Source organism: Salvelinus namaycush, unplaced genomic scaffold (assembly GCF_016432855.1).
Source record: "Salvelinus namaycush isolate Seneca unplaced genomic scaffold, SaNama_1.0 Scaffold1349, whole genome shotgun sequence".
NCBI lineage: Eukaryota > Metazoa > Chordata > Actinopteri > Salmoniformes > Salmonidae > Salvelinus > Salvelinus namaycush.
The window spans coordinates 7,472-23,556 of NW_024058063.1; the positions used below are offsets into that span (position 1 = coordinate 7,472).

Sequence of the window (16,085 nt, forward strand, 5' to 3'; positions counted from 1 at the left end):
TGAGAAAGAGAATACACACTGGCGTGAGAAACAGATAACACACTGGCGTGAGAAACAGATAACACACTGGCGTGAGAAACAGATAACACACTGGCGTGAGAAAGAGAATAGACACTCGCGTGAGAAACAGAATACACACTGGCGTGAGAAACAGAATACACACTGGCGTGAGAAAGAGAATAGACACTGGCATGAGATACAGAATACACACTGGCGTGAGAAACAGATAACACACTGGCGTGAGAAACAGATAACACACTGGCGTGAGAAACAGATAACACACTGGCGTGAGAAACAGATAACACACTGGCGTGAGAAACAGAATATACACTGGCGTGAGAAACAGATAACACACTGGCATGAGAAACAGAATACACACTGGCGTGAGAAACAGATAACACACTGGCATGAGAAACAGATAACACACTGGCGTGAGAAACAGATAACACACTGGCGTGAGAAACAGAATATACACTGGCGTGAGAAACAGAATACACACTGGCGTGAGAAACAGAATACACACTGGCGTGAGAAAAAACATGAAAAACTGAAACTAAACGATTTCAAGAGGAAGAGAGAAAGCGTCGCTTTGCAAGATAAAACAATTATATTCATCCGGGAGCAGATTGCATAGCACGCACTTATACACACACACACTTTTGTAATTAGCATATGGCCTACCTGCGACTGTCAGTCAACTTTCACACAACCGTCTAGCCATATTTAAACGATATTGTCTTGCAGATTAAAGACAGGCCTTTATCTGCATGCCACACCTGGTTAACAGGGTTGTTAAGGTCATTATGGTATTACAGTTTTTTTCAATTGTTTAAGCACAATTTTGAAAACAGGGCCCGGTTTGTCAAAACACTACACACAATTAGCACAACCCTACACCAAAGTAGCACAACACTTCAGATCATTTGCAAAATGGAACACTTTTGTCAAAACTATACACGACTTCATAAAAATGATATTTTGTTACCATACGAAACACACACATTTCATATGACTTCAATCTTTTTGAACCAGTTACACACTGCTGTTGCTAACCTAAAACACTTTTAGCAAGTCTAATTGTCAGTGATTAGAGTAGTGTAAATGAAGTACACAGAGAAAGTGCAACTATACAAACACTACACAAGACCAACGCTGCAGACTGAGGAAAATATCATTTATTTCTCTCCATATACCCAAATCAGTCAACATGTCAACATGGAGAATCACAACAAAACATGTCCCAGTTTTCATGCTACTACAGTAGTAGTAACACTGTTAGCTCAGCAAACAACAGACAAACTTAAAATACTGTATCCAGTACAGGTTACAATTACAGTAAATAACAACAACAACAAACATAAAAAATTATCAGAAAAAAACTGACAATATTGTACAGAAAATACTACAGTAAACATACTATACATTATCTCTTCGCCTAGCTGGATCTGGCCAGAGAATTTCATCATCACAAGCAATATCATCATTAGCAAGACAACGCGGGAAGAACCGTCTTGAATGTCGAATCCATCCTTGCACAGCTGCGGCGTCGACTTGGTCACAGGCGTCCTCCATGGCCTGAATGAGGGGTACCTGAGCCTGGGGCTGGAGATCGTAAACCTTCCACCGCCATGCAGAGAAAAACTCTTCGATAGGGTTTAGAAACGGAGAGTATGGTGGAAGGTATAGTACTGTCAACTGTGGATGGTGTTGAAACCAGTTCTGGACCAAAGCAGAGCGGTGGAATGACACATTGTCCCAGAAGACCGTGTATTGCATCTGGTGCATTTCATTACCTACTGTGACGATGTGGTGCAATCGGTCCAAAAATGAGAGAATGTGAGGTGTGTTGTAAAGGCCCATTTTGGCATGATGGAGGACAACCCCATGCTGTGAAATGGCAGCGCAAAGGGTGATGTTACCCCCACGTTGCCCTGTGACATTGATTATATTGGTTGAAGGCATTTTGGTTGAAGGCAGGTGAACCTACCTCCTGCATTTTTATAGTGCTTAAACCTGATTGGTGTGTCTACAATTTATCAATCATGTGTTTGTGCACCTGATGGCTGTGTTTAACAGATTGGCTCATAGGTGTGGTAATTTGACAGTCAGTGCTTTTGAATTGCAAGGAAGTGACATTATGATATACATCTGTGTCTGATGTATACAAGTGTGTTTAGTGTTTTGCAAATCACTGTGTGGTATGTTTTGCAAATAGTGTGAAGCTGACAATGTGCTTACAGTTGTGCAAATCTAGCCTTGTGTTTTGCTCCTTGAGTATAAGGTTTTGCTAATTGTGGGAAAAGTTAAATTGTAGTGTGTCAGCAATCGTAAAAAACTGTAATAAATCTATGAAGGATTTTAGCTTCTAAGTTGCAGGATATAACTGTTCTCTGTAACAACAAAAATAGCTGGTTTTATGCACCATGCAAAACACTGTGAAATACAGATTGTAGTCGTTGTCCTCGGCGCTCTGTTGCATGACGGGCTGTGCTTGTTGAGTACAGTCATTTTGTAAAGTAACATGGGTCATTCTTATGCACAGGCCAGAGTCCGATGTAATGCCTTAAGCATATCATTCTGCAGCCTTTAACCCTGGAGGAGCAAGGACTGAATAATAGAGGGGTTAAACCTCTAGTGGGTTTTTATGATCTGTAAGGAACAAATCAAATGAGGCTGATTGGCACACTATAGCCACACACACCTGCCCAGATGCTGTGTGTGTGTGTGTGTGTGTGTGTGTGTGTGTGTGTGTGTGTGTGTGTGTGTGTGTGTGTGTGTGTGTGTGTGTGTGTGTGTGTGTGTGTGTGTGTGTGTGTGTGTGTGTGTGTGTGTGTGTAATGAAGTACTCGTGTGAATATTACATCCTTTTTAGTTTTTCTCAAATGCTAAGATTAATGTTAATAAATTAATTAACCATGAATAAATGTACTCACACGCTCTGTATCGAATGTTTGAACAAAATGTATAATAAACTAATTATCCTTCGATCTGAACAATCGTTCCAAAACCCTCTTGAAAATCATGAAATGCGAAGATTTGTTTTGTAGCTTAAATAAACGTTCAGATTTCTAAATGAGTAGACAAAAAGCATATCAATCTAAAAAGAGAACATGAATGACACGAGAGCCATGTTTCACCCGCAGAATGTAGTCCTCTGTTGCTCAGTTGGTAGATGGTTTGCAACGCCAGGATAGTGGGTTCAATTCCCGGGACTACCCATACGTGAAATGTATGCACTGAAGACTGTAAATGCTTTGGATAAATGGCATATATTATTTTTATTATAATTAATCCAGAGTGTATCAAGGCCTTGGTTATTTTTGCAAAAAAAAATCTCTCCAATAAATGTTATTTAAAATGCGACTATTATGTTAATTAACATTAGCCTATCAAAAACAAAACTCCCATCACAAAAATAGATTGTTTCCAGTTGGCCTGTATATTAATATTATATTATTAATTAATTAGCTTACATTATTTAGTGAGATTGTAAAATAAAGCATACATATGTTGCTGTTCATTTGGACATACTTTTTTCATTCCGACGTGTGCTCCAGAGAGCTCGCATTGAGTTCTCTCTCTTGTCTGAGGATCACGACTGCAGTGAACCTTAAACCATTCCTGATTATGCAGCCTTGTTGCACCCCACGGGTCATTTCCTTTCTGTACGTGTTTGTCCAAATTTACATGGCATCCAACACAGCTGAGCTCTCTTCATTCTATTCTATATCCAAGCGATTTAAAAACATAAGGGAAAATATTCTGGTGCTCATGTCCTGTCCTGTGGTTTATATGCTAACAAACCATGCTATGTTGTTGTCTAGGTCTCTCTTTATGTAGTGCTGCGTCTCTCTTGTCGTGATATATTTTGACCTATATTTTTATTTCATTAATGTTTTATTTTTAATCCCAGCCCCCGACCCCGCAGGAGGCCTTTTGCCTTTTGGTAGGCCGTAATATTAAATACGAATTTGTTCTTAACTGACTTGCCTAGTTGAAATAAAGGTTAAATAAAACAATTCAATAAAAGGCTCTTCGCCCATATGTGTCGATAGCGTCACATAGGCTGATACAGTGGTTAGAAACACTCGCACACAGACCAATCATATGTTTAGCGTCAATGCAATCCCTAGTTAAAGCTTGCCGGGGCCAGTAAACAAAGAGGGGAGGGTCGCCATGTGCGGCACGACTGTTGGAGAAAGGAAATGGGAGGAGAGAGCGGCCGCCAGGGGGTAGCAGAGTGCTGGTTACAACTGATAGGGGTCTGTGCGGTAGTCTACAACAACCGCACAAAATACACCTAAAGACAGCTCTCAACAACATTCTGTCTGTATGATCGAAAATGGCAAGTACATTTCTTAATAATAATCAGAATTAATTTGTTGACATCCAACTGAGTAGACCTACAAGGTTATAAGATGATATACCGTAAATTCATCGAACGGAAGACTTTCTATGAACGAAGAAAATGCATCTACAGGCCATCGTTCCCCCTCCTAGGAAACATTATTTTAAGGTGGAAATATGGAAATAAAACAGCGGAGTTCGTATCTAATATTGGGTTAATCTACATTTTCACTGACCTGCTTTAACGATTTTTTGGATGGTATTAGGCTTGTTACATTATATTTCTATCCTTTTTGTTTTAATACCTGCATGCTGGATGGTTGGGTTTCTATCACCAAAGACGTGCAGTCATATATCCTTTACAAATAACCCGGATGGTTCGAGCCCTGAATGCTGATTGTCTGACAGCCGTGGAATATCCGACCATATACCATGGCTATGACAAAACATTTATTTTTACTGTTCTAATTACGTTGGTAACCAGTTTATAATAGCAATAAGGCACCTCGGGGTTTGTGGTACTCCACGTTAAGGACAGCCCTTAGCCGTGGTATATTGGCCGTTTACCACACCCTCTCTGGCCTTATTGCTTAAATATAAAACCCTCTGAATAATAAGAGGTAGCCTAGTGGTTAGAGCTTTGGGCTAGTAACCGAAAGGTTGCTAGATTGAATCCCCGAGCTGACAAGGTAAAAATCTGTCGTTCTGCCCCTGAACAAGGCAGTTAACCCACTGTTCCTAGGCGTCATTGTCAATAAGAATTTGTTCTTAACTGACTTGCCTAGTTAAATAAAGGTGAAATTTGAAAAAAATAACACAAAACTAAGTGCATATACTGTACAATGTTTCAATGGTACTAGTAAATTACTTGTTCAGCAAATGAATGAGGAAGTTTGTCATTCCTCTTCAAATGCTCACATAGGCTGACTCAGCTATGAGCATGCATATACACATTGAGACAAAGACAGACAACAGAATCAGTGCAATAATAAAATAATGTTTTATATAGTCTTCTGTCCTCATAATCATGGATGAGGGTGAAACGGTAAAAGCGTAATATCACATTCAGTGTCAGTAAGGAGGGGATGTGAGCCCCAGACCCTCAGACAGGCTGGTACTTCTCTACCCGCTCCAGCAGAGTCTCTGAGTAGCCGGGGGAGTAGTACCTACAGCAGAAGGACAGAGGATAACAAAGGTTCACTTGGGGCTGAGAGAATGCCTGGTAGTAGAAACACACTAGATTCATCTGATGTTATAGCCAGTAAATTAGTCAATTACATGGCTTGTGTGTGTGTGTGTGTGTGTGTGTGTGTGTGTGTGTGTGTGTGTGTGTGTGTGTGTGTGTGTGTGTGTGTGTGTGTGTGTGTGTGTGTGTGTGTGTGTGTGTGTGTGTGTGTGTGTGTGTGTGTGTGTACCTGACTATCTCCTCAGGGTAACAGCTGTTGATAGAGTTGATGTACTCCTGCAGGGCAGATCCAGGATCAGCCTTAATCTCCTGAACCTTCTTCAAGCCTCCGCTGGTCACAAACAGACGACGAGCCTTGCTGTCACGGGGCAGCACCTGGAGAGAGGGAGGGGAGGGGTGAGGAGGAGTGGGGGAGGATACAGGGAATACAAAGCATTGAACTTCCTGTACTGTCTGAATCAAACCTTCGGGTTAGGTTTTTCCGGACAGAGATCAAGCCTAATCTTGGATTTAATTGCACTTTTAAAATTAACTAATGAAAGTATAATTTCTCAAACATGGTTAAAAATAGTCAGAGACTGGATTTAAACCGTCTGATTTTTAGAACTAAAACATTAGGCTGTGTGGGGCCCTTGTGGGTCCATTCTGCAATACCTAGTAGTGTGAAGAGGCTTATGGAAATAAAAGTTGACAAACACGCCCCCACCTTGCTGAACTGGCAGACGACGTGTTTGAGGATGTTGCTGGGAGCTTCGTAGAGCAGGGGCTCCAGAGCAGGCAGGTAGTTGCACTTTGGTAGGATGCTCTTAAGAGCCTTCTTCGCCTGGGTGGAGGGGGGGTCAGGACTCAGGATTATACAGGATACGTTATGGTCCGTTTACTGTTTGCTGCTCTTATGACCCTCAGAAATGTTCAGTGTAGAGCTTGAGTGGCACCCTGTGTCTACTACACAAGCTTCTGGTAACTTGTGACAACATTGACCTATGACCCTACCTTGACCTGCAGGTCCTCGGAGCTGTCTGTGTCCATGTAGAGAGCCAGCAGGTTGGGCAGGACGTTAGCTGTGGCAACGGCCCTGGCATGCTCCGGGGTGTGGCGGCCAATCTGGCCAAACGCCCACGCTGTTGCTGCCTTGATATGTTCCTCTGGCTCCTCAGACAGACAGATGGCCAGCTGGGGCACCCCCTACAGGGCCGGAGGAGCAACAACAACCAGGGAGGACAGGAGAGAGGTTATGAAGGAGAGAGAGGGAGGAAGAGAGAGCACAGAGCTTGCAGACGATGCACAGTGCACACACCAGGATTGGGGTCATATCTGAATTGAGTTGTGAATTTCTCTTGAAATTCAATTAAATTATTGAATTTGAATTGAATTTGAATGGGCCACACACCACCGGAAGCAATTCAAATGGCTTATTTATTCTACACATCACAATAGTAATGTTTATTTTGACATCATGTATGATCACAACTACCATCTAGCCTGAGGTTGAAACATTTAGTTTTTAAAGCTAGTTCTCCTAAAACTATTTAAAATAATTACAAGGGGTCTTTAAATATGCTAAGATCATGTTGTGGGTTGTCTATAATAATTCATAATTCCCGTAATTTATAAATATCAGCATATTTTTTTCTTCTACCCAGAATGCATTAGGTCAAACACTGCAGTATGGAAAGGAACAATCTAACAAGATTCCCTAAAAACACGCCACTTCAATACAGCTATGACCGGAAGTGCCTTTTTCGTAACAGGTTAGTAGCAGGTTAGTAGAATTAGGTTAAGGTTAGGAAAAGAGTTAAGGTTAGCAAAAATGCTCTCCTAACCTGCTACAAAAAGTCACTTCCAGTAGTAGCTTTATCGAAGTGGCGTGTTTTTAGGGAGTCCCCAATCTAACATCTCATGACAAAGAAAAACACTGTTTGACATCTTTGAGTTATAATCAAACTAATATTTGAAATTATATATGTATTCTTTGCGTTAATGAGTGGCATATCCTTTTGATAAAATATTTGTCAAATTAAAAAGACTTTCATGTTTCACATCTCAGTTGAATTGCTTTGAATTGCTTTGAATTAAATTATACCTTTTTTCAATTCTAATTCAATTCAATTTCTGCTTTCTGTGGGGTGTGGCCAATTCAAATTGAATTCAAATTCATTGTTTGAATTGAATTAAATTCTGAAATTCTGAATTGACCCCAACCCTGGCACACACACATACCTTAGAGACGATGACGGCCATGGCAAGGTTTTCAGAGTGAGCAGCCACGTATCCAAGCATCATGATCCCTGGCAACCGCACGTTACCACGGCTATCACCCAGGTAGTCAATCACCGCCGCCACACCACCCGTGTTCACGATCATCTGAGACAGCTGTACACATACACACACATTCGGGCGAGGGTAGGGGCACATGTGAGAATGTGGTAGTGTGTTAGGGAGTTTGGTACCCCTAGTGTGTGTTTGGTGTCAATGAGTGTGTGTTTTGATGTCTGGTGTGTGTAGTGTCTGTGTACCTCTGATGTTTGGTGTGTGTGGGTGTACCTCAGGTGTGTGTTTGGTGATCTCTCTCATCAGCGTGGTGACGTTCTTCCTGACATACTCGTCGGGGTCTCGGAGGCAGGCCAGGACAGCAGGGAAGATCTCTGCCTCCACCACCATCTCAGCCAGGTCCACTGAGTGCTTACTGATCTGACTCAGCGCAGAGAACACCTGCCTCTGAATGGAAGGAGAGAGGGGGAGGGGGGAGAGAAGAGAGAAAAATACAAAGGAGAGGGAGAGGAAGTGAAGAAGGGGATGGAGGAAAGAAAAAAAGTGGCATACAGGGTTTAAGAGTGGACTGTAATGTATATTCCAACCTCATCTATGTCTGTTTACATTGACAACATAATGACTGTGTCAACCTGTCAGACCTAGGGAAGCCTTATTTTGTCTCAGCGTTCCTGCGGCCTCACCTTCAGCTTGGCGTCGGGGTTGAGAATCATCTGGGCCAGGTGTGCGATGGCGCCGGTGTCGACCACAGTCTGAGCCAGCTCAGGGGAGTGCTTGGCGATGTCGCTGACGGCCGAGGCAGCGATGCGTTTCAGGGCCACCTCTGGTTCCTGGATACACAGCACCAGCAGAGGAACGGCTCCCGCATCCACTACCTCCTGAGACAGATCTAGATACAGAGAAGAGAGGGGTGTTAGTGTGTGTGTGTGTGGTGTGTGTGTGTCCGTACATGGGTTGCTTGTGTGTATGTGTGAGTCCGGATTTTCTAATCGTTTCGTTCTGAACAGAACCAATATTTTTTTTCCATTTAGCTCACTCAATGACTTCACCAATCAGTGCAGATAGAGCAGGTAAACTAGTTGTTTACATGCGCGATGGAAAGACAAGTGTAGCCTATGGCGCAAGATGCAACTGACATTTTGTGAGTGGGGAGAGAGCGAGAGAGGGTTGAGGAGGAGACTTGAAGCGCTGGACATCTTGTTATGAAATGTATTATCTGAATTAGGTCCACATAATTATACCTATGGAGGAGCGGCTTCTATGAAGGAACTTTGAATGTCCTTTGAGCTAGCTACAGTAGCTAACAAGCTTGAGCTAGCTACAGTAGCTAACAAGCTTGAGCTAGCTAGATAACAAGCTTGTGTGTGCAGAGCGGCACCAGAATTAAAAACACGTCTTACATTTTTGTAGTTAATAAATCCAACATTAAATGTGATAACAAAGCCTATAGTATCCTTAACTGGCATTGAAAAGTTAATCCATTTTTCTCTAGCGAATAAAAGTCTCTCTCCCGATCTTCAGAATCACGATTGTAACGTCAGTACAGTAGCCTATGGTAACAGTACAGTAGCCTATGGTAACATCAGTACAGTAGCCTATGGTAACAGTACAGTAGCTTATGGTAACCTCAGTACAGTAGCCTATGGTAACAGTACAGTAGCTTATGGTAACGTCAGTACAGTAGCCTATGGTAACATCAGTACAGTAGCCTATGGTAACAGTACAGTAGCTTATGGTAACATCAGTACATTAGCCTATGGTAACGTCAGTACAGTAGCCTATGGTAACGTCAGTACAGTAACATATGCTTTGAAGGGGGGAGGGGCTACAGTAGCCTGTGGTTTGAAGGGGGAGGGGAAGCTAGCCTAAACACACACACTGGTAAAGATGTTCAGCTGACAGGCAGACACTAAAAAATGTTTCTGAGTGACAGTGAAGGCTTTGCATCGGTGCTTTGTTGCATTTTTTTGTGGGACTAGAGAAAAATGCCTAGAACTTAAAATAACGTTATTAACCGATTCCCATGCCTTTAAAATAATGGTTCTGTTCTGGAACAGTATGGATCACTTTCGTTCTCAGTTCCGTTTCTGTTCCTTGAATTTTTTTGTTATTTTCCATTTCTTGGTTCTGTTCCCTGAATCGGTTCCAACCCCTGGTCTGTGTATACTATGTCCTTACTTGCGTTGTGGCGTGCAATGTATCCCAGAGCCCAGGCGGCAGCCTCCTTGACGTCAGGGTCAAACTCCTCCAGAGAGATGACCAGAGCGTCCAGCGCTCCACAGTCCACCACGGCCTGGGCCAGAGCAGGGCTGTGCTTGGCCACTGCACGCAGGACAAATGCTGCTGCCTTCTTATAGAACCGCTGCACATACACACACACACGCAGATGGAAGGAGAAAACATTTAATACACATTTAGCAGATGCTCTTTTAAAGCTGCAAAATGTACCTTTTTGGGTGAACTGACTAAATTCACATAGAAATGTGAGTTGTAGATTTGTCACGCATTGAAAGCAGGTCTAAGAAGCAATAGAGCTGCTCTATGTGCAGTATTTCTATGCTTCTTGTTCTTAAAGATGCACTATGCAGAAATCACTGTGGCATTTCCTGGTTGCTAAAATTCTAATAGTTCGCCTAATTTCAGATTATGTGACAAAATTAGCAAGTATAGTGTTGAGAATCATTGTACCATCTAAACCGCATTGAAATATATTTTCCATAACCGAAAATATTGTATTTTCAGCTGTTTGAAGCCGTTGTACAAAACCAAAAGTAAAAGATGCAAAAACTAAACTTAAGAACTGGACACATAGAAATAGAGCACATAGAACCGATCTACTACTTCTTAGACTTTCTTTCAATATCAATGACAGATCTATAACTCATATTTCTATGTGAATTTGGTCGGGAGAGCCAAAAAGTTACAGATTGCAGCTTTAAGTTCTGCTTTCGCACTCCAGCTTCAAACAGCTGAAAATACAATACTTTTGGTTATTGAAAATATATTTCTCAGCGGGTTTATATGGTACAATGATTCTCTGCACTATACATTGCTTATTTTGTCACATAAACTGAAATTAGGCGAACTATTGGAATTTTAGCAATCAGAAAATGGCAGAGCGATTTCAACATATTGAATCTTTAAGCGAGAATTTACATTCAGAGCATTAACTATGCATGCAGACCCCTGTGAGAAGGCAGATTGAGAGAGAGAGGCCCTGCTGTGGTGTGAAGGGTGCTTTAGCCTTTGGAGTGGCCCCCTGCCCAGAGTACAATGCCAACACACTCTCAGGGTCAGGGACACCATTCAGCAGGGTGAATGAGGGAGTGTATGTTGGTGTATACACACACACAGACACACACACACACACACACACACACACAGACATACGTTCTGCTCGGCCAGGGAGTAGACGAGTTGTGGGAGGATGTCTCCCTTGACGACATTTGGTGTACACACACACACACACACATATACACACACTCACACACTCACAGACTCACAGACACACGCAGACATACGTTCTGCTCGGCCAGGGAGTAGATGAGTTGTGGGAGGATGTCTCCCTTGACGACGGCCTCTGCCAGATCTTCATTGTAGCTGGCCAGTCTTCCCAGAGCCAGAGCAGCTGTCTGCTGGATGGTAGGAACCACATCTAGCAGTAAAGGCCGCAGCAGGGACATCACACCTAGAGGGGGGACGTGTAGGAAAGGAATTCTGTCTTGTTATAAGTTATCGATAGAACTGTGATCAGCACATAAATGAAAGTCAACTAAAATAGAATATTGGTTTGAAAAAATACATATATACAGAAATGGGTACCCAAGTCCCAATTTACCAGCATTTTGTAAAGTTTCAATGTTTTGCGGTCTTGTTGCAAGCTCAGCAATAGTCTGCACAAACTGTGTCCTTGACTTCTGATACTGCTCAAACACTAAAAGACAAAAATGAACGATCCATTAGTATTAAAAAATGTCAGCTGTTCTTTAGCTACGTTTTGCAGGCACTATCTTTACTCTTGAGGTTCATTCAAAACAGCTTTGAAAACAGTCTTGAAAAATTGCAGCTACAAATGATCGTACCTTGTAAAACCTGTCGTTGACTCATGATTACAAATTGAATTGAAAAAAATAAACGCCACTTTTCTTATAAATATGTAACTGCAACAATTATATTGTTGCTTGTTAGTTTCCCCTAAAACAGCATCTGTAAACAGTACGGTGCAGCGTCTGTCTCGCTCTTGCAGCCTCAAGTTTTGGTTAGCGTGTTACTGTTGCCGTAGCGACAAACCGGAAGCATTAACAGGGGTTTCTCAGCGCTCGTGCAGCTCAAAAATTAGCTTTTTGGTCTTCATTTTAAGGTTAGTGTTAGGCATAAAGTTAGGCGTATGGTTAAGGTTAGGGTTAATGATAGAGTTAGGTTTAAAATCACATTTTAAGAAGATAAATTGTTGAAATGGGAGAGGTTTATGACTTCGTGGGTATAGAACAATGACTCTATAGATGCTAGTGATGACAGTTCTGGTGTCGCTCCCGCAAAAATATATTGCCAAGTGAGAGAAGACGACTTCTTTCATTCTATATGTCGAAATATGGAACATAGTGGTAGCTCACATGCGATCACAGCATAATTAGAACGATACTTTGAAGATTCGAATGGTTACACTAAGTTTGTAACAATGTTGCCACCGTGGTGGGATAGCCTATCAGGTCTTAGAGCAACATTGTTGTCCTGATTTCTGCATTGAACAAATAAGCCTACATGGCTGTACATTTACGCAGTCATAGATGGATTCACTATAAAATAAAATAAAAATACACGTAGCCTATAGGCCTATATGATGACAGAAAAAAGCTATGCGGCAACCTACGTCAAACATAAGCCTATTAGACCTAGCTACAATTGTAAAATATGTTATGCTGAAATTAAGCGTTATGCTAATGGTAATGAACTTAATGGATAATAGATAAGGGAAACACTAAAGCACATTGATGGTGTGCGAAGCCTACATTATTTCAGACCTGTCAGACCAAAAACCTCCAAAGTTTCTCACATATTATTAGACAAATTAATGAAGACAATGTTCTATCCTTTCGGCTACAAGATAAACCATACATTAGAAACTTGTGCATATTTATTTTATTCTACTAGGAATTAAAAACATTTGATATATGTAGGCAATATTTAATTGTTTTAATAAATAACAACAGATGAAAAAGCAAAGTCGTTTCATGACGACATATTTCAGCAGAATGTAAAAATAAACAATATTAGGCTAATGCATGGGCCTAATTTATGTCCACTTGGGAAATTCAGCATGAATTAAATTAAATAACTGTACATTTATTTTGAGTAAATCGGTAAATCCAAATATTGATCAGAGAAGGAATGAGTTGGGAAAGAGGTTCTAGAGAATTAGACCCGCAATCAATTCATTCATAAAAACAAAACACTACAAAACCAGCAGGCAATTGCAAAATATATTGTGATTGTGCACTCAAACCCTTCTATGCAATCTTCACAAACACTGTTTTAAAATTGTGCATAGGCCTATAATCAAATATAAAAATGCTTATAAGTAAATATAATCAATATCAAAATCTCCCTTTCCATTGTTGCACAGATAAATTGTGTTTACATGGAATTTATTGATGCTAATTAGATGTAACTAACTCGTAGCAATTTAGGCAATTTCAAAGTAGGGTCTGTATCTAATTATTCAGTGCATTATTTGACAAAGTAGGCAATTGTATCTGCAGTTACCATAGCTATATGCCTATAGCTGAGTCATTATGCCTAGACTTATAACAACATACATTATATTCAGTAGCTCAATATGTAGGCCTGTAGATTTATAAAATAGGTTTATATATTTAAGCATATTGCAAACGTCTTATAAAAGGCATCGAAATATTTGTCCGATTTAAATGGAATGATATTTGATGGAAGACGCGGGTTGAAGAGAAGTGTAATATACCTCAGGATAAAATTTCTGAGGCCTAAGAACATGATCTTTTTTTCGTTGTGGATGACCAAGAGGAAAATTATGAAAAGTGCTTAAAGTGGCTGTGCTGTCAAAAACGGGATTTTCCTGTGTTTTATATTTTCACACTTTTTGAGGTTGGAATAATACTGTGAAATTGTGAAAACACTTATCCCCCATAAAATGCCTGCGTTATAAGTTATTGTACATTGGGTGGGTCTAGTCCTGGACGCTGATTGGTTAAAACCGCATTCCAGCCGGTGCCTATTCCACAAGTTACCACCGGCTAAAGCAATAAAGTTGAAATGCCTATTCACTCTGTTCTGTGTAATCCACTGTCTCATCAACCCAGACACACAATTTATAATCTCGATATCCACTGTAAAAGCATCTAGACATCATCTCCCATTTCTTTTAGACTAGCAATTGGTTTTAAAAAGCGGAGATTGTAATATAAAACTTGCAGTCTGTCTCTGACATTTGCAACATTGTTTCAGTATTGAAATTCGATCTCCAGCTGCCCTATTGTAATGAACGTGTCGGGGTCGGGAGTCGGGATGAGACAGACAGGCAGGCAGCTTTTCTCAGCCAGTCGAAACCATGAATCATCATCATTTTTATGGACATGTCAATAGAAACAGGTAAAACGAAACAAAATGCAGCTAGCTTGTAGTCTTTGCTGCTTCAGTTTGAAGTGATTGTGTTAGCTGTGTTGTTGGCCAGCTCCTCTGAACAACAGTGTTCTGACGAGAGAGCACATTTTCTATACCAGGTGAAGTCGGGCATCATTAGCTCATTCTTATGAATGTATCCCAAAAAATGTCACTAGAAAACAGCTTAAACAAATTCAAATGCAGCTACTTTGCTCTTATTCTGGCTGCACTGCTTGATGTGACTGTAAATTAGCCGTAGTTGGCTAGCTAACCAGCAAGGGAAAATAAAGTTGCCAGCCAGTATGGCAATAGAACATTTAGGTTGAACGACTGGGTTGTGTCCATAGACACAGAACAAAATGACTGAATGACTGGGTCGCGTCTCTGGCAACTGAACCAATAGAACGAACGACCAGCCGGCTTGGGTAGAAATAGTATGAATAAATTAATCTGAATAAAGTTTTTAATGAAAATATGTCAGTCATTATTTGAACATGTTGTATAAAAGTGATAATGCCCTCGAAGCCGGTGATTGGAGGATATATTGGCCTAGACGTTGTCTCGGGTCTAACAACACCTGTGCCAATATATCCTTCAAACACCGGCTCCTTGGCATTATCACTTAAATAGACCAACAAAGACAGATTCAAACATCTCTGCCAATAACAGCTAGTTTTCAGGTTACATATCCCTCTCATAAGGCTCCTCCAATTAGGTCCCTCACTCCCAGACAGTCCTAGAAAATGTTTTGCTTGAGAAATTGCTTTTTTGCTTAGAAGCAATTGTTGTTTCTTTTTGACCTATTTAATTTAAAACAATCACAGTAATGTACTTATTGTTACCCAGAAATTATTTGATAATGATGTAAAACCGCTGCATTGTACCTTTAAAAAATGTCAATGTCCATATTATCTGTCACCACAACCACAACCAAGATTACTATTCAAATGTAATGTACATTTCATAAAACCAACGGCCTTGAATAAAAACATATCCTAACACATCACCACCATGTCACATTTTAAAGGCTAAAGCAACAAGCTCACCAGAAACCCTGGCCTCTCCAGTGAAGGGTTGTTGGGTGCGCCATGCATTAATGCACTCCACTTGCCTGTCACACCAGTAGACCTACTGTATGGGCTACATAAAACAAAACACCAGTCGCCTAATGCAGGCTACACAAAATAAAAACCTGCACACACCCAAAAGTTGTCTATCGCTCGAATTGTAAGATTAAGTAACATCATGCCATCTGCGAGTCAACATGAGGCACATCAACGCCCCCAATCCTAATGCCATGGCCTTTAGCTCACCACTGAATAAACTGTGGACAGACTCCTGAATATCCCTGAGCTCAGTAACAATATGAGATACATGTATCTGGGCATATAAAACTTAACGACTTGCATTTATTAAAACTAGAAACCCATCACAAAAATGATTGAATAGGACAGTCGTTTGATTGTGTTTTCAGACTACAGGCTGCGTCAACTACGACTTGGTCCTCTTGATCCCTATTTCCCGAACATTATCTGTGTCTCTCTTCCACCAGCAAAATACGATCCAATTTGAACTTCTTTCATATTTATATTTTAATGTAATACTTTTCATTTATTACATGTAACCTAATAAAAACGTGTTTATT

The 16,085-nt window shown here is 40.8% G+C and overlaps 1 protein-coding gene across 1 annotated transcript; it reads right to left on the minus strand.

Moving 5' to 3' along the window:
• Positions 1 to 5,449: 5,449 nt before the first annotated feature.
• On the minus strand, positions 5,450 to 11,911 carry LOC120036481 (sperm-associated antigen 6-like). The gene is made up of 11 exons (XM_038982920.1): positions 11,887 to 11,911; positions 11,643 to 11,738; positions 11,326 to 11,492; positions 9,983 to 10,166; positions 8,488 to 8,693; positions 8,078 to 8,251; positions 7,754 to 7,906; positions 6,527 to 6,718; positions 6,240 to 6,356; positions 5,763 to 5,908; positions 5,450 to 5,513 (listed from the first exon to the last, which is right to left on the minus strand). The coding sequence occupies exons 1-11, from the start codon at positions 11,909 to 11,911 to the stop codon at positions 5,450 to 5,452; spliced, it is 1,524 nt and encodes a 507-aa protein (XP_038838848.1).
• Positions 11,912 to 16,085: the final 4,174 nt, after the last annotated feature.